The sequence below is a fragment of the Kazachstania africana genome, chromosome 2 (genome assembly GCF_000304475.1).
Source record: "Kazachstania africana CBS 2517 chromosome 2, complete genome".
In the NCBI taxonomy this organism is placed as follows: domain Eukaryota; kingdom Fungi; phylum Ascomycota; class Saccharomycetes; order Saccharomycetales; family Saccharomycetaceae; genus Kazachstania; species Kazachstania africana.
Window position 1 is genome coordinate 185,589 of NC_018941.1, and position 17,483 is coordinate 203,071.

Genomic DNA, 17,483 nt, shown 5'->3' on the forward strand with positions numbered 1-17,483 from the left:
TCACTATTTTTTACCACGACGTAATGCTTTCTCTCTTTCATATTTATTTTTCTCAGCACCCTCTTCTGTAGTGATTGTATTGTAAATATGTGCCATCTTGGCATGATATTCACTGTGTTCTTTCTTCTTTTGATCGATTCTTTGTCTTGCTTCAAATCTGGTATCTTTACGGATTTCCTTCATGGTAAACTTACGTTCCTTCTTCAATTGTGCCTTCATCTTATTAATTTCATTTCTAGTAGCATCTGGATCATATGATTTCTTGTCTGGATTGAAGTTCTCTTCGAATTTAGGAGCATGTGAGGGTATAGATACAGGTTTGTGGTTTTGTAAAGTTAGTGGGAAGTGTTCATTGAACTTATTTAACCTCTCGATCTTATTTAGAATTGATGGAACCTTTTCTAAACTTGGATATTTGTTCCTATATTCAGAGAGAAGGATTTCAAAAGAATTTGTAATTTCAGCAAAAGCAGAGAATTCCTTCCATATTTGTGACATTGCCCTTTCTAGCGATGTCAAAACATGTAATAGGATGGTTTTTTGTGAAGTATCTTTATCAAGGTCAGCTGAGAAAATTTTGTGCAATTGAAGTACATCAGATTCTTTGCCAGTGAATGAAATGTCATCTTTGAGCGCCAAATCTCTAGTATCTGATTTTAGGCCTATCAAATTTTGAGTCCCTATGAATGTTACCAATACTTTTTGGATAAAATAAACCAATTCTGGGATATAACGCTTTGATATCCTTTGATACTGTAAGGAGATTGAAGCCAAGACAGCACCGAATGCAATTTTAGTCAAAGTGTTAAACTTGATCTGTTCTAAAAATTCACCGATTAAAATTGATGATGGAGTAATGACTAAATGATATTGATCAGATGTAGAAAAGAGAATACCGACGAGAATGAAAAACATTAAATGGCCAGTATTAAGCCCCGCAAAATTGGAATTTTTGAAATTTGTTTGAATTTCTGATATGATAATCCTACATTCGTCAGAGAGTGCATGGTTATATTTCTCAGATAATGTTTTCAAAATTGAAATCAAAGAAGTTTGCACTTCCTGAACCTCTCCCAAATTTTCTTCATAATCTTCTAGGACTAAAAACATTATGTGTCTTAAAAGGATTGCAGTGAATTTGCCTAGACGTTCTTTATTACCTTCAGCTAATTTTGGTTGGTATGCATTTATGATTTTCTTAATGATCTTCGGATGTTCAGATAATGGGAAGTTTTTCAATAATGCCAAGAGATCATCATGCTTGGATGGACATGGGAGTGATTTTGCAATTTTCAAAGCAAACTCTCTGTCAATTTCCTTGACCTCATCACCAAATTTAATATCATCATCCGAGTCAGGGATATCATCCTCTGCCTTCTCATCCTCTTCCTCAGAGTTTTCCCAGAACCCATCATCCAAGTCTTCAATACCTCTTTCTTCTTCATCCTCTGTATTGAAAATACCTTGCATACGATCTAATCTTTGTTGTTCTAATTTTTTCTTATTATCTTCTGCTTCCTTTTGTAATTCTTCTTCTGTCTTGGTTCTATCAGCTGGAGCTGCTCTCTTTTCATCCAGAAGCTCCCTAACTTTTATGTCATAATCTATGTCTTTCTGTTCTTTGGCTTCGATGGTGTGTTTCTTAGTTTGAGTTGTCATAAGTTCAGACATAATATCATCGAAATTTTCATCCAAATCATCGATTTGATCTTCTAATTTACTTTGGGCCTTTTGTCTTTCCTGTTTGTAAAACTTAGATTTAGCAATAACTTCCTTCATAACTTCTGCTTTAGTCTTTTTTCTGGCAGGTAATAGTTCACCAAGGGTGTCATCATCATCAAAACGACCTCTCTTGCCAAAAGGTTCGTCCAGTCCGAAGTCATCTTGTTCCGTTTCATTTAAAGGAGCACCTAAGTGTGTTAAGTTGTTGCCTTGCATATCAAATTGATCATCTTCATCATCCTCATCAAGATTAAATAAACTTTGTTTTCTCTTGGATTGAATCTGTCTTTCCCTCGTAAATCTCTCGAGCATCTTTTCCTCCTCCGTCATATTCTTATTTCTTTCACCAAAACGTCTATCAACAAGACCACCTTTCCTGTTTTTCAATAACTTCCTAGCTTCAAAGGAACGTAACCTTTCTTCTTCACCGATCTGTTTTGAAATACCGGGTTTACCGACGGCAATTCTGTTATCCTTGGAACCAGTTTCATTTCTCTTGTTCTTTGCAGTCTTCACTTCAAAGGGGTTGAACTGTTCTCTGATCTTGTTGATAAGTTTCACCTTCTCTTCACGATCGTATTCTTTTGCTTGCCTCTTGGTATTTTTCTTGTTCTTTTTGACGTTTGCCTGCCCCGTGAGACCATGGGCTTTTAAAGTGGCCTTCAAATTCTTCAGTTGCGAGCCAGCCATCGTGAACCGTATGAGCTTCTCTCAAATGTAGCTTCCTTCTAGTTTGAATCATCTCATCTAATAACATTTTCAAGCTCATCGCCAATTTCAGATAGCGAAAATTTTTCAGTATACATTTATCACCCACACCGCACACTATAGAAGACATTTTAGAGATAATAGCAGGCTCAACCACAGTATCTAACCGCATAGCTCCACTCATACCATCCATATGAATATTTTAAGAGAGTACAACCACTATGTTACCATACAAATATATCGATTTCCTATGCGCTATAGTGCGAAAAAGACATATCACCCGGACGTTGAATTTAAATTTTCTATATAAAGCCAAAAATTCAAATTCGGTGGCAAAACGCAGAGAATTATTCACTAATCAACAGTCGAGAAAGACATTTAAAAGAGGTCAATTAAGTGTCTGAGATAGTTTTAACAATGTCTAGAGACGCACCAATAAAGGCAGAAAAGGATTATAGCGAAATTTTGAAGGAGGAGCTCCCAAAGATAGATAAGTTAGCTGAAGGGAGCTATGAATCTGCCTTGGATCAATTGTTAGTTCTGGAGAAGAAGACAAGACAGTCATCTGATTTGGTTTCGTCGAAAGAAATCCTATCTAAGATTGTTGAAATATTGGTTTCTAAGGGTAAATGGGAAGAATTAGACGAACAATTGACTCTTTTATCCAAGAAACATGGTCAATTGAAATTATCTATCCAATATATGATTCAAAGAATCATGCATTATTTGAATGAAACGAACATGGATTTAACTTCCAAGATAAAAACGATTGAAACCATCAGGAACGTCACAGAAAATAAAATCTTTGTTGAAGTGGAAAGGGCCAGAGTAACACGGGATCTAGTCAGAATTAGAAGATCTGAAGGTAAAATCAAGGAAGCATGTGATATATTATGTGAATTACAAGTGGAAACATATGGTTCGATGGAAATGTCCGAAAAAATTGAGTTTATCTTGGAACAAATGGAATTAAGTATATTGAAAGGTGATTATTCACAAGCTACAGTCCTATCGAGGAAAATTTTGAAGAAAACTTTCCAAAATGAAAAGTATGAAACTTATAAGTTGCAATACTACGAATTACTCATCAAGATTGGTCTTTACAAGAGAAATTATTTGGAAATTGCCCAATATTATCAAGATATTTATCAAACTGAATCAATTAAAATCGATGAGGCAAAATGGAGACCTGTTTTGACACATATCGTTTATTTCCTTATCTTGGCACCATATGATAACTTACAAAACGATTTACTTCATAAAGTTCAACTAGATAATCATTTGAAAAAATTGGAAAATCAAGAATCTTTGGTCAAATTGTTTACTACGAAGGAATTAATGAGATGGCCTATAGTTAAAAAGACCTACGAACCAATATTCATCACAGACGGGCTTGTGTTCAGTAAGGAACATCCTGAACATTGGGAAACACTACAAAAAAGAGTCATCGAACACAACTTGAGAGTTATATCGGAATATTATTCAAGAATTACTCTAGCGAGATTAAATGAATTGTTAGATTTGAATGAAAATGAAACTGAGACGTATATTAGTAACTTAGTCAATCAAGGTGTCATTTATGCCAAAGTCAATAGACCAGCCAAGATTGTAAACTTCGAGAAGCCAAAAAACTCAAGTGAACTATTGAATGAATGGTCGCATAACATCGATGAATTGCTGGAGCATATTGAAACTATCGGTCATTTGATTACAAAGGAGGAAATCATGCATGGTTTGAAAGCCTAAGCTCTCTAGTTGTAAAACCCAACTTATATAAAACGTACATACAATCTTTAATTTGAAAGGGTCAATATCTCATAGTCTCTACGCATCCAAGCAAACTTCTCTAGTCATGTTGTTAGTGGATTCTTATTAAGATTTTCACGGACAAATCTTTGTCGTAAAATATGAATTATACAAAAAAAGTTGATCATTGTACGATCGAATCTATAATCTACCGTAAAGATCAGTTTAAATACGCATTGACATAGGTGGACTAGTGTTTTCACTGAGTGTTATGATATGATATTAGATCCAGCCTCACCAAATGAAGAAAGTCATACGAAAGAAGAAATTATACAGTTTTGGGCATCTTTAGAAGAGATCCTTAATCACCCAAAGACAAAGGACAAGACAATCCTTAATACTTATCTCGTACAATATTTGAAGGAGGTGACCGATTCATATAAAGTGTTCATCAACACGGACGAGGATTTGTTTAGGATGGCTTTACTGCTAGCTGAATCGTTTTTATTTGAAGATATTGAAAATAAGAACTTTTGTATCAGTAAATTCCTGTCATTGCTTAACATTGATCTTCTGGAGATCAATATGAAGTTTGTTATAACGTACATTCTTTTATTTGAGGCTAAAAGGAATATTAACTCCCTAGAGACTATGTTGCAGTTTCAAGGATTCACAGTATTTTACAATACTTTGTACACCGAGTTTGCATATCTTAACAAATATGGTGATAATGAGGACCAGAACTCCAATGACAATAAACCCCTCACTGACTTAGACTACGCAATTGTGGACGAAATGAAACAAATTTGTACCGTTTTGCTGGATATATTGTATCAAATGTTCAAATATTGCAAATGTACTATTTCAAATGTTCAATTAGTTGACGATTTCTTTGTACATTTTTTGATAAGGTCAATCAGGTCTGATACTTTTACAGACTTGTACAATAATTCTCAATTTAAAGTTATTTTGGCCCTGAATGAACAGTATATGATGTTTGGTAAAGAATATAACATTCCAAATAAAGTGCTCAAATTTTTAGTCACTACAAATATTTCAAAGGGTTTCATGGAGCTGCTACTTCTGAAATTCAATAGGTTGGAAGACTGTTCATTGCAAATTATGATGTGTAAAATATTGTACTTAATATTGACGACTACTGCTCATAATATAGCCAAAGACTTCTTTTACCTCAATGATCTTTACGTCTTCGTTGATGTTCTGATAAGAGAACTACAAAATATATCAGAAAACCAGGAGGCTTTAAGAAACACTTATCTAAGAGTATTGATCCCTTTATTACAAAATACCGAATTGTCTACGACGCACTATAGAAAGAATGAACTTTGTAAGGTACTAGAGTACCTATGCAATCTAGATAATATATGTGACAGTGATAAAATTTTGAGCGAACATAAGACAACAGTAAGACTGGCCTCCAAATGTCTATCTTCGGTTAGTTGGTTACAACATCCAGCCACGAATGATAGTGGTTCGAATAGTAGCAATGGCTCAAGTGATAATCTGAGTAGAGTTTCTACAATAAGCGCTAATGCAATGGCAATCAGTGAAGGTTCGACTAAAGTCTTCAATGAATATGACATCTCAACAGAGTCTCTTGAAAAGAGGAAGACGAAACCACCACCTCCTCCTCCGTCAAGAAAACTGAGTGCGCCAAGAGGACTAAGTTTGTCCAGTACTCTTGCTGGAGTTCACTCACGCAATTTTAATGACAATTAAATCAATGAATGTAATTAATAATATATTAATGATGATGATCTATATAAATTGTAAATATGCATCAATAATAGAACGTCTTTCGAGGATTATTTGCTTGATCTATTCTGAGGAATGACGGCATTCTGCAGAGATTGGAAAATACTTTCAAGTATACGGTTTAGTAGATTTAAGGTGCTAGTGGTATACTGTAATAAATTTGCATATATTTCATAGAAACTTACATGGTACTTAGAAAAGTGTTAATATTTACATGGAATAAGCTGTTCGTTTGGCACTTCTTTCAGTCCACAATCCGAGCAGTTTGTTCGTCAAATTTCAATAAACCTTTCTGCTCCCTAAGTTTGAATTGAAGCATGTGTAATAAGTTGTACAACATTGATAAAATAGGAGCATCGATACCGTATGACTTGCCAATTCTCAATGGATTACCTAAAATGGCCTCTAATTCCATTAATTGTCCCTTTTCCATGTCTACACACATGGAAGGCTTGAAGATAAGGTTTCTTGTTGCATCAGTGAAAAAATCTATAAATTTCTCTTCCAATACAATACCTTCAGCAGCAGCAATAGCAATAATTTCTCTCATGGCAGGCTTAAAGATTTCAAATTCTGTACTTTGTTTATTGACACCAAATTCTAGAGCACGGGGGACATCTAAGCCCACGAGTGCAGTTGTTGTGTTTATGGCAGCGTTATATAGCAATTTCTTCCACCTTGAATAACGGACACGTTCGTCGAATTGTGCCATGTTGTGACCTTCGTTGAGGTAAATACTGATAAACTGTTTTGCAGCTTCGACTGCATTGCGGTCACTGGGATCAAAGGCACCAACAGCAAGGTTTTCAGGACCAATATGATCAATGACACCACGGCCTACCTTAGTGGAAGCCACAATTTGAACACCTGACAATGCTGTGTAATTATACTCTTGCTTTGAAAAGGTCTTAAAAAGATCCTTTTCAATATCAATACCATTTTGAATTAGAAGAATATTACTTTGTCTTTCTGAATCTAACTTACGGTTACTTTCAAGAACCGGTCTGACGACTTCTTCCACACGAGATTGAAATGGACCGTCAGGGATATTCTTCGTAGTAACGACAATGTAATCGAAGAAAGTACCTGAGTTCGATGCCTCTTCTGACGATCCGAAGAGTGTCTGTGGTCTCCACCCATCCAAATTACCGTAACTGCATGACTTGATAGTATAGCCGTGTTCCTTAACGTGCCCATAATCCGATCTCACGACCAAAGAAACGTTACTTTTGGCATTGAAATCCAGCGAGACAGCAGCTATCACACCAACCCCGCCGGCACCAATCACAATGACATTAGGTTTACTCATCCTTTCCTCGAGCTTCCAACTAGCTTAAATACCTTCAATTCCAAGGATCTTTACTGTTAAATCAACTATTAAATTTAAACCTTTCTCGACCTTCGATATATACATATATCGAATCATTTTTCACGTGAATTGGAATCAATGAAAATTTTGAAAAATTCGTTTTGCCACCAACTAGAAATAACAGTTCAAATAAGAGAAAGTTGACTTGAACTAGAGGTTTAAAGATCGATTGTTCTATCAATACCACGTCAATTGCCATGCCACCAAAGGTTCCATCCAACGCTACTTTCAAAAACAGAGAAAAACCACAAGAAGTGCGTAAAGCTAACATCATCGCAGCACGTGCGGTGGCCGATGCTGTTCGTACTTCTCTTGGTCCAAAAGGTATGGATAAGATGATTAAGACGTCCCGTGGTGAAATTATCATATCTAATGATGGTCATACTATCTTAAAACAGATGGCTATTTTACATCCTGTGGCCAAGATGTTAGTTGAAGTGTCAGCTGCTCAGGATGCTGAAGCAGGTGATGGTACTACGTCTGTGGTCATCTTAACTGGTGCATTGTTAGGTGCAGCTGAAAGGTTACTCAGTAAGAACATTCATCCAACTATTATTGCGGAATCATTTCAAAGAGCTAGTGAAAGATCAGTGGAAATTTTATTAGAAATGTGTCATAGAATTTCTTTAGATGATAGAGACGATTTGATCCGTGCGGCATCAACTTCTCTGAGTTCCAAGATTGTTTCTCAGTATTCTTCTTTCTTAGCACCTTTGACGGTCGATGCTGTGCTGAAAATTTGTAATGAAGACTCTAAGACAGTAGATTTAAATGATATCCGTTTAATTAAAAAAGTCGGTGGTACGATCGATGATACCGAAACTGTCGATGGTGTAGTATTAACCCAGACTGCTGTTAAATCAGCTGGTGGTCCAACTAGAAAAGAAAAAGCCAAGATTGGTTTAATCCAATTCCAAATATCACCTCCAAAACCTGATACTGAAAATAACATTGTAGTCAATGATTATAGGCAAATGGACAAAATCTTAAAGGAAGAAAGGGCATACCTTTTAAATATTTGTAAAAAAATCAAAAAGGCTAAATGTAATGTCTTATTGATTCAAAAATCCATCTTAAGAGATGCTGTCAATGATTTGGCATTACATTTCTTATCTAAATTAGGTATTATGGTTGTAAAAGACGTTGAAAGGGAAGAAATCGAATTTTTATCCAAGAGTTTGGGTTGTAAACCAATTGCAGACGTTGAGTTATTTAGTGAAGATAGATTAGGTTCTGCTGATTTAGTGGAGGAAATAGATAGTGATGGTTCTAAGATCGTCAAATTGACCGGTATAAAGAGTGCTAATGCAAAGCCAACAGTCTCAGTTATTGTTCGTGGTGCTAACAACATGATCTTAGATGAAACAGAGCGTTCCTTACACGATGCCCTATGTGTTATTCGTTCTTTAGTGAAGGAAAGAGGTTTAATTGCCGGTGGTGGCGCCCCAGAAATCGAAATTTCACGTAGATTAAGAAAAGAAGCACGTGAAATGGAAGGTGTCGAGGCTTATATCTGGCAGGAATTTGCTGAAGCCTTAGAGATTATTCCAACCACTTTGGCTGAAAATGCCGGTTTAAATAGTATTAAAGTTGTTACTGAACTACGTTCAAGACACGAAAACGGCGAAATCAACGATGGTATCTCCGTCAGAAGATCCGGAACCACAAACACTTACAAAGAACACATCTTACAACCTGTATTAGTTAGTACAAGCGCAATTTCTCTAGCAGCTGAATGTGTCAAATCCATCTTGCGTATAGATGATATTACTTTCAGTCGTTAAACTACTTTTTCTTAGCGCATTTTCCTCCCATCTTTGTCCTTTTATAAATAGTTAACATGTAACCTTCATATATCATTTGTACATTCACATTACGATAAATCATTCATCGAACTTGTTTCTGGCCCATCATATTTTGTTGTTCGGGCCTATTGACCTGTTTTTTCTTCACATGGAATTTTGATCAAGTTTAGGATTCTCGATGAATCATCGATGATATATATATCAGGTATTCAAAAGGTTCTTCATATAGCAGATTACTTTTGATTACAGGTTCAGAGATATTGAATAAATATCAAGAAAGGTCATTCTCGCTGCTAGGCTGCAAATCAAAAGCTGCATCAGATCAAAAATTGTTGATAGAGGAATGAATATTTTAGTTTACAACGGCCCAGGTACAACACCTGGGTCAGTAAGGCATGCAGTTGAGACGTTTCGTCAGTTTCTAGAGCCTTATTATGCAATTAATGTTGCCTCGCCAAAGGTTCTAGAAACTGAACCTTGGATAACCAAGACCGCTGCCATTGTCTTCCCAGGTGGTGCTGATTTACCGTATGTGAGAGAGTGTAGACCATTCATGAATAAAATAAGAGATTATATCTATAAGTCTGGCGGATTATACATTGGCTTCTGCGCTGGTGGATATTTTGGCTCAAAGAGAGTTGAATTTTGCCAAGGCATTCCAAACATGGAGGTTACTGGTGGAAGAGATCTACAGTTTTTCCCTGGAATAGCAAGAGGGCCTGCTTATGGAACCTACAAGTATAATAGTGAAGAAGGAGCCTGCGCTGCAAAACTTCTAGTTAATAATGGCAATGTGGTGTACAATTATTTTAATGGTGGAGCCGTCTTTGTTGATGCAGATAAATGTGATAATGTAGAAGTTTTAGCTCATTATAGTGACAGTACCTCTGTTTCCTTTTCAGATAGTGTACCGTTTCATGGAAAACCTGCAGCAGTAGTGCTTTGTGAAGTAGGAAGAGGGAAAGCACTACTTACTGGAGCTCATCCAGAGTTTACACCTAAAATAATGGAACAATCGCAAGAGTCGGGCCACCTATCTCAGGCTATATTACAAGTTCTTAAAGATAATGACAAGCAGCGATTGCAGTTTTTGCAATATATCTTCTCAAAAGCTGGCCTACATTGTAATGATAGTTTTGGTGAAAATAAAAGACCTGATTTGACGCCACTATTGGTATGTTCAAGAGATAAAAGTAAGGTCGATACATTTAAAGATATGATAGTACAGAATATGAAGGACTTGGTCGAAGTCGACGGCCGTAGTGAGACATCGGGAGAAAGTAATACGTTCAAATTTTACGAAGGATTCAATAGTCAATACGCTGTTGTTACTAATAGTTTAAGAGGCATTGATCCTGAAAATGCTCCTGTAAGTATAATATTTCCTAGTGTCGATGAGGGGCTACCAGACAAGTCTTTTATTTCACACTTTGATGTCCAGAAGTATTTTAAGCATTTGCACTCTCAAAATTCGTTGGGGTCACTGCTGCTTTATGGGGACGTTGTGACTTCAACAAGCTCTATGCTGAACCAAAACCATAGTTTTGTAAAATCAATGCCAGATAATTCAGTTCTACATGTTGGAACTATTCAGGTCCTAGGTAAAGGTAGAGGAGGTAACGCGTGGGTCAATCCAAGAGGTGTGTCAGCTTCTACCGCTGTAGTTTCTGTACCCACACAATCTCCAACGACAGGAAAACCAGTGCCATTTGTATTTGTACAATATATCGCGATGTTGGCATATTGTGAGGCCATATTTTCGTATGGTGATGGATATGAGGATCTCCCCATAAGGATAAAATGGCCGAATGATCTTTACGCCCTAGATCCAAAATACTACCATAATAACAAGATGACATTGTTAGGAGGTGGGCTCAATTCGCATGCGGTTCCACTTCAAGAAAGAGAGCCAGCTTTTTGTAAAATATCGGGACTTTTGGTCAATACCTTCTTTGACATTGATAAATATATTCTTCTTTTGGGATGTGGTTTAAACGTTGACAATAATGGGCCTACAACATCTCTAAATGGATGGGTACGTCTACTGAACCAGGAGCGTGAGAATGCACATCTGCAACCCTTACCTCCGATCGAAATCGAAGTTCTTCAAGCTCTCTGTATGAACAGACTACAATCACTTCTGAAGAAGTTCATAGACTGTGGGGCTGAGGCAGTACTACCTGAATATTACAAATTTTGGTTGCACTCAAACCAAGTTGTAAAGTTAAGTGAGCATGGAAATGTATTGGCCAAAATAACAGGTATTACAGAGGATTATGGTCTCCTCATAGCTAAGGAACTTGTCATGGGAGGTGATTCAGAATTCACTGGGACAATATATCATCTACAGCCTGACGGTAACACGTTTGATATATTTAAAGGACTCATCGCAAGAAAAGTGTAGTGCCTTAGATTTTTCAGAAGTATTAATTTACATTGTTACCTTGCAGTTTAAAATAAATCGTTAAATATATTGAATGCTTAAATAAAAATATATACTATTTATAAAGCACGTACTTGAAATGTGCTAACCATTTTCTTTTTTAGTTGAAATTAGGACTATGATACAAAGTAAATTGAGGAGTATGTTATGATAGTTTAAAAAAGTTGACATTATTGATAATAGATCAAGATGCTCATTGAGAACTATGTTCATCCTTTTTCTTGTCATCTTCCTCCCTAGGGGAATAAGAAGGAGATCTTGGACCGTAACTAGGTGACGTTGGGCTATAGGTTGGGGATGTTGGGGAATATGATGGGGATGTTGGACTATAGCTTGGTGATGTTGGGGAATAAGATGGAGATGTTGGACTATAGCTTGGTGATGTAGGAGAGTATGATGGAGAGGTTGGGCTATAGCTTGGTGAGGTTGGAGAATAAGATGGAGATGTTGGGCTATAACTTGGTGATGTAGGAGAGTATGATGGAGATGTTGGGCTATAGCTTGGGGATGTTGGAGAATATGATGGGGATGTTGGACTATAACTTGGTGATGTTGGCGAGTACGATGGCGATGTTGGTGAATAGGCAGGTGAAGTTGGTGAGTAAGTAGGTGAAGTTGGTGAGAAACCTGGAGAGGATACACCACCAAAACCTGGAGAGTTTGGTGTAGTTCCGTAAGCTCCAAATGGAGATGTTGCGCCACCGTAGTCGGCACCACCATAAGCGGTGAAGCCTCCTGCCATAGCGTCAGAGGCACCAGAGTCGACCAATGGGGAGAACATGAGCTCATCTTTGATATCCACATCAGTGTTCGCTAAACCACTATCAGTAGCATATGGAGTTGCACCACCTTCTTGACCATCTTCCAATTCTGTGATCTTTTGCTCTGGCATATATTTCACTAATGATTCTTCGTCAATCATTACGCCAAAAGCACCAGTACCAATAGGAGCCATTTGACCCAATAGGACATTTTCTGAGACACCACGACAGTCATCGAGTTCAGCAGATGCCCCAGCTTCGAATAAGATTTCCACTGTTTCTTCAAACGAACATCTCATTAAAGCACCTGTATTAGCCCTGTTGAAACCATGACGTGTAACAGATGTTAAGCCACCTTGACAGGTCATAACATCAACCAATAAAGCCATATGACGGTAATTGACGTAAGAACCATCAGATGCGATAACATTGTAGACTTCCTTGTAAAGAGCTGCACGACCGGCTTCAATACCCAGTACTTCCATTATATCGATGAAGGAATTTGTATAAATTCTTGTAGTATCGACACCTGGAATGGTCATAACTTCAGCCAAGTTGACACCGTCCGTTTCCAAGACCCACTCAGGAACCTTTTGGAATTCTCCAGTTTTGCTTGGTACTTTACGGTCATACTTCATCATAACAACACGTTCTATATTCTCGACACCACGTAACGTAATATTTTCAAGCATAGTGTTTTCGATCTTCTTTAACATATGATCTTCCTCAGCTTCAGTTTCGGCATCGAGACCCTTCGGACGAACAACACGGCAACGGATGATTAATTTTTCGGCATTATCTTCAGACCAAATAACGAATAAATCCTTTTTGAATGTTTCTTTGATTCTTTCACCTACTTGACCCATAGTTAAATCTTTATCGTTCATTGCTGCACGATCCAATTCTAGACGTAATAGCCATGGGGATTGTTGATCCAAGGAGGCTTCCATTTCTTCATCCAACAAAGAGAAATGTAACTGAATGATTTCTTCATCATCCTCAATGACAGTAGAACGTGGATCCGGATCGTAGTAAATTTCAGATGCAACAGTAACACTCTTCAACGTTGTATGTTCTATAGCAGATCTAATATATTTGGCCCTTTCTTGATCAGCTGCATATTTTTCTTCCAAGTACACAGTTAAAGAAGGTGTTTTCATGTTTTTGGCAACATTTAAAATTTCCTTTAAACGTGGAACACCAGAAGTGACTTTCTTTGATGCGACACCCGCAAAATGGAAAGTGTTTAATGTCATTTGAGTAGCAGGTTCACCAATAGATTGTGCTGCCAAAACACCAACCATTTCACCAGGATGAACGACGGAACGTAGAAACTGAGATTCGATGTTATTTATCACCCAGTCAAAAGATTCTTTAGTCAATCTGTACTCTTGGATGACTCTACGAGTAGCCAAACGTGAACGAACCAAGCAGCAGAATAAGGTAATAGCATCCTGTTGAGCTTGTTGAACAATCTCGTTTTTGCCACGTAGGACTAAAAGTTTTTCTTGAAGTTCCCTTACGCCTTTAATAATGTCACGTATTGTTAAGTCAGAAGGTTTAGAATGATCAATTCTGAATGTTTGTTGAGCGTTTTGAATAATACGTCTAATATTAACAGGTAGTGGCCAGTTTGACTCACCATCAGTGAAAACCTTTCTTAAGAAGGCACGGTCTTCAACCAATTGTCTATATTCTTCGTCCAACAAGACCTGAAGTTTCAAATCACCAGTGATTTCTGAACCAGATTCGAGTAGTGAAGGATCTAACGAATTTTCAACTTTTAGTAAATCAATTCTGTATCTTTTCTCGAAAGCAGCATCTGACCCTCCGATGGTATCCAGTGATTGCTTTTCGATGTGAGACGCATCGATACCATCTTCACCGTAAATAAATTGAATGATATTACCTAATGAATTTCTTGTAGTACCATCGTAATGAACCATAATATCTTCTAAGGCCTTAACCAAACGACGTTGAATATAACCTGTTTCTGCAGTCTTGACTGCCGTATCGATCAAACCTTCACGACCACCCATTGCGTGGAAGAAGAATTCTTGTGGTGTTAAACCTCTTAGGTATGAATTTTCAACAAAACCCTTTGATTCTGGCGAATAATCATCTTTCGAGAAATGAGGTAGCGTACGATCAACGAAACCGTAACCAATACGTTTACCTTCCACAGATTGTTGACCCACACATGCTGACATTTGAGCAATATTAATGAAAGAACCCTTAGAACCTGCACTTACCATTTGCTTGACGTAATTAGTGTCATTCAAATTAACCTCGGCTAGACGACCTGCCTTATCTCTTGCTTCATTCAAAAAACGAACAACATTATCTTCAAAGGATTCACGTAATGTCATACCATGTTTAGCTGTCAATAAGTTTGCTTGTGCCTCCTTTGTAACTTCTTCGACCTTCTTTTTAGCTTCAGCAATTGTTTCGGTAATTTCTTTGATTGTTTCACCGTTAGCAATGGTATCACCAATACCAGTTGAGAAACCATTGTGGAGTAACCAGAAGTTAACAACTTTTTGAATATTACCAAACAATCTAGAACACACTTGAGGACCCTTTTCTCTAGTGACAACGTGGATTAAACCACCGCTTGAAGAACCCACTGTTTTCTTATCGACAACACCAAAAATGATTTGACCGTCGATGATAAGCATACCGTTATCTTTTGGCGATAATAAAGTGGTGCCTTCATCGAAACGTTGTAAATGAATACCTTTTGGAATAGCAGCAGATAAAATTTGCTTACCAGTCCATAATGGCTTTGGTTTTAAGATAGCAGGTGTAGGAATGATCCCATCCCAGTCAGGGACCCAGTAAAGCATATTGAGAACATGATCGAATTCTAAGAAAGTATCTTTCAATGTTAAAATACGAATACCACATAACGTATCTTGCACGATACCCATACATGGTTTGTTGGATTGCGGTGAGACAATTTGCAATGGGACAGCACATAGCTGGGATAACTCCGCCCTTGTTTCCTCAGATTGAGGAACGTGTAAATTCATTTCATCACCATCGAAATCCGCATTATAAGGAGATGTAACTGAAAGATTCAATCTAAAAGTAGAATATGGAACAACTTTAACTCTGTGAGACATCATAGACATTTTGTGCAAAGAAGGTTGACGATTGAATAGAACGGGATCATCATCCATAATATGACGTTCAACTTTCCAGCCATATTGTAGTTGAATATCACCAGCTCTTTTACTGTATCTTAAATCTATACGATCACCATTATCACGAATGACATACTTAGCACCAGGATGTTCGTTTGGACCGTTACGAACAAGTTGAGTTAATCTATCAATATTGTACGGCGTAACGACTTCTGGATAAGTTAAAGTTCTTGCAATAGATTTTGGGACACCAACTTGATCTAGCTCTAAGTTTGGATCACCAGAAATGACAGTTCTCGCCGAAAAGTCCACACGCTTACCCATAAGATTTCCTCTAATACGACCTTCTTTACCCTTTAAACGAGCACGAATAGATTTAACAGGACGTCCGGATTTCTGCAAAGCTTGTGGTTGACCTGCAATATCATTATCCATGTATGTAGCAACATGAAATTGAAGTAAACTTTCTGCTTCTTCGATTGCATGATGAGGGGCACCATTATGTTCTAAAGTTTCTAGACTAATATTGGCCTTCAATATATCGGCTAATTTGAAAGTTAAATCATCTTCACCTCTTTGGGATTCATTAAAAGAAATTGAAGGACGAACTGGTGGTGGTGGAACGGGTAGAACAGTTAAGATCATCCATTCTGGACGAGCGAATTCTTCATCGAAACCTAGCTTAGTAGAATCTTCTGGCGATATATGTTTGAAAATGTTTAATATTTCTTCAACGCCCAACACTCTTTGCTCAGGTTCTTCACCATCACTAGTAGCTTTATCTTTTTTCCAACTACCAACTAATTTTAACCCATCTTTACGAACGGTTGGCTGAGCATTACCACAACCACCTCTTGAAATTAGTTGAGTAGGATCATTTTCTGATGGTACGTCTGTTTCACAAATCATTTTAGTTTTACATAAACTCCAGACAGCATTGAATCTCTTTTTGGGGTCTTTGATCTTGAGCACTTGGCGCATTTGTTCGTTATGTTCATCTAATAATAATTTACCGCAGTGCATACAAACGGATTCACACACTTTTTTAATTTTGGAAATGAAACCAACGTGGAAGACTGGTTTAGCTAAATCGATATGACCAAAATGACCAGGACATTCATTCATACCTTCTTGACAAGTCTGACATTTCAGATTACGGTCAATAGAACCGAGTCTAGGATCGTTTAATCCACCGATTTTTGCTCTTGTTTGCGTTTCATCCATAGTTTCTGGAAATCTAACCTTTGCCACACTAATCGCTCTTACTTCTTCAGGAGAAAACAGACCAAACTGGACTTCCTTGACTGTACGTAATGGGGCACTTGAATATTGTTGACCGACCATGTTGAAATTTTTTTTGATATGTTTTAATTGTAAAAAAAAAAGATTTTTAATTGTTTTATAATGGTGTTTTAAATTGTCCAAAGATCGACCAAAAACTTGTTGTTTTTGATATTTTGCTTAAGTCTGATCGTACAATTGGGGATTATTCAGTATTAATTGAGTCAATTTTTAGTTTCTCTCTCCAAAAGAAACCTAAAGAGTACTGCTGATATTGAATAGTCCACTAGGAAAACCAAATGGAAAAGGGAATTAATAGAATGAAGAACAGACAAAAAGTAATATCCTCAACTATTTATTTATAGTTCTTCTAAACAAAATAGAAATTTGTTTCTTCTAAAAGCTTTTTTTTTGAAAAAACTGTTATCTAGCTAATGAAAGAAAAAACCAACCGGAAAACTTGAGGCTCCTTTCTCTTTAAAAGAAGCAAACGAACAAATAAATGAAATCCTCCCTTTCTGATCCGTCTTTACAAGTTGGTAAAAATGGTCTTACTCTCTTAGATATAAAACTACTTGCAGTACTACGTCCTAAATTTTCATGTTTTTTTTTTCGTTTCTTGAATTGCCACCGTAATTTTCCAAGCGTGCAAAATGACTAATTTTGAATGCGGGTAATGGCTGATTTTGTATGGTCAAGAGTCAGATATATAATGCTATTTACATG

At 37.0% G+C, this 17,483-nt stretch overlaps 7 protein-coding genes across 7 annotated transcripts; 4 read left to right on the forward strand and 3 right to left on the reverse strand.

Annotated features, from left to right (window-relative positions):
* Positions 1–3: 3 nt before the first annotated feature.
* On the reverse strand, positions 4–2,412 carry NOP14 (snoRNA-binding rRNA-processing protein NOP14; the record flags this gene model as incomplete). The annotated part of the gene is made up of 1 exon (XM_003955484.1): positions 4–2,412. The coding sequence occupies one exon, from the start codon at positions 2,410–2,412 to the stop codon at positions 4–6; it is 2,409 nt and encodes an 802-aa protein (XP_003955533.1).
* A 435-nt stretch (positions 2,413–2,847) lies between these two features.
* RPN5 (proteasome regulatory particle lid subunit RPN5) lies at positions 2,848–4,176 on the forward strand (the record flags this gene model as incomplete). The annotated part of the gene is made up of 1 exon (XM_003955485.1): positions 2,848–4,176. One exon carries the CDS (start codon positions 2,848–2,850, stop codon positions 4,174–4,176), a length of 1,329 nt encoding a protein of 442 aa, XP_003955534.1.
* Positions 4,177–4,452: 276 nt separating this feature from the next.
* On the forward strand, positions 4,453–5,916 carry LDB17 (Ldb17p; the record flags this gene model as incomplete). The annotated part of the gene is made up of 1 exon (XM_003955486.1): positions 4,453–5,916. The coding sequence occupies one exon, from the start codon at positions 4,453–4,455 to the stop codon at positions 5,914–5,916; it is 1,464 nt and encodes a 487-aa protein (XP_003955535.1).
* A 280-nt stretch (positions 5,917–6,196) lies between these two features.
* On the reverse strand, positions 6,197–7,261 carry KAFR0B01030 (uncharacterized protein; the record flags this gene model as incomplete). The annotated part of the gene is made up of 1 exon (XM_003955487.1): positions 6,197–7,261. One exon carries the CDS (start codon positions 7,259–7,261, stop codon positions 6,197–6,199), a length of 1,065 nt encoding a protein of 354 aa, XP_003955536.1.
* A 257-nt stretch (positions 7,262–7,518) lies between these two features.
* CCT4 (chaperonin-containing T-complex subunit CCT4) lies at positions 7,519–9,105 on the forward strand (the record flags this gene model as incomplete). The annotated part of the gene is made up of 1 exon (XM_003955488.1): positions 7,519–9,105. One exon carries the CDS (start codon positions 7,519–7,521, stop codon positions 9,103–9,105), a length of 1,587 nt encoding a protein of 528 aa, XP_003955537.1.
* Positions 9,106–9,469: 364 nt separating this feature from the next.
* Positions 9,470–11,530, forward strand: BPL1 (biotin--[acetyl-CoA-carboxylase] ligase BPL1; the record flags this gene model as incomplete). Its single annotated transcript, XM_003955489.1, has 1 exon — positions 9,470–11,530. The coding sequence occupies one exon, from the start codon at positions 9,470–9,472 to the stop codon at positions 11,528–11,530; it is 2,061 nt and encodes a 686-aa protein (XP_003955538.1).
* Positions 11,531–11,762: 232 nt separating this feature from the next.
* Positions 11,763–16,820, reverse strand: RPO21 (DNA-directed RNA polymerase II subunit RPB1; the record flags this gene model as incomplete). The annotated part of the gene is made up of 1 exon (XM_003955490.1): positions 11,763–16,820. The coding sequence occupies one exon, from the start codon at positions 16,818–16,820 to the stop codon at positions 11,763–11,765; it is 5,058 nt and encodes a 1,685-aa protein (XP_003955539.1).
* Between the last annotated feature and the right edge of the window lie 663 nt (positions 16,821–17,483).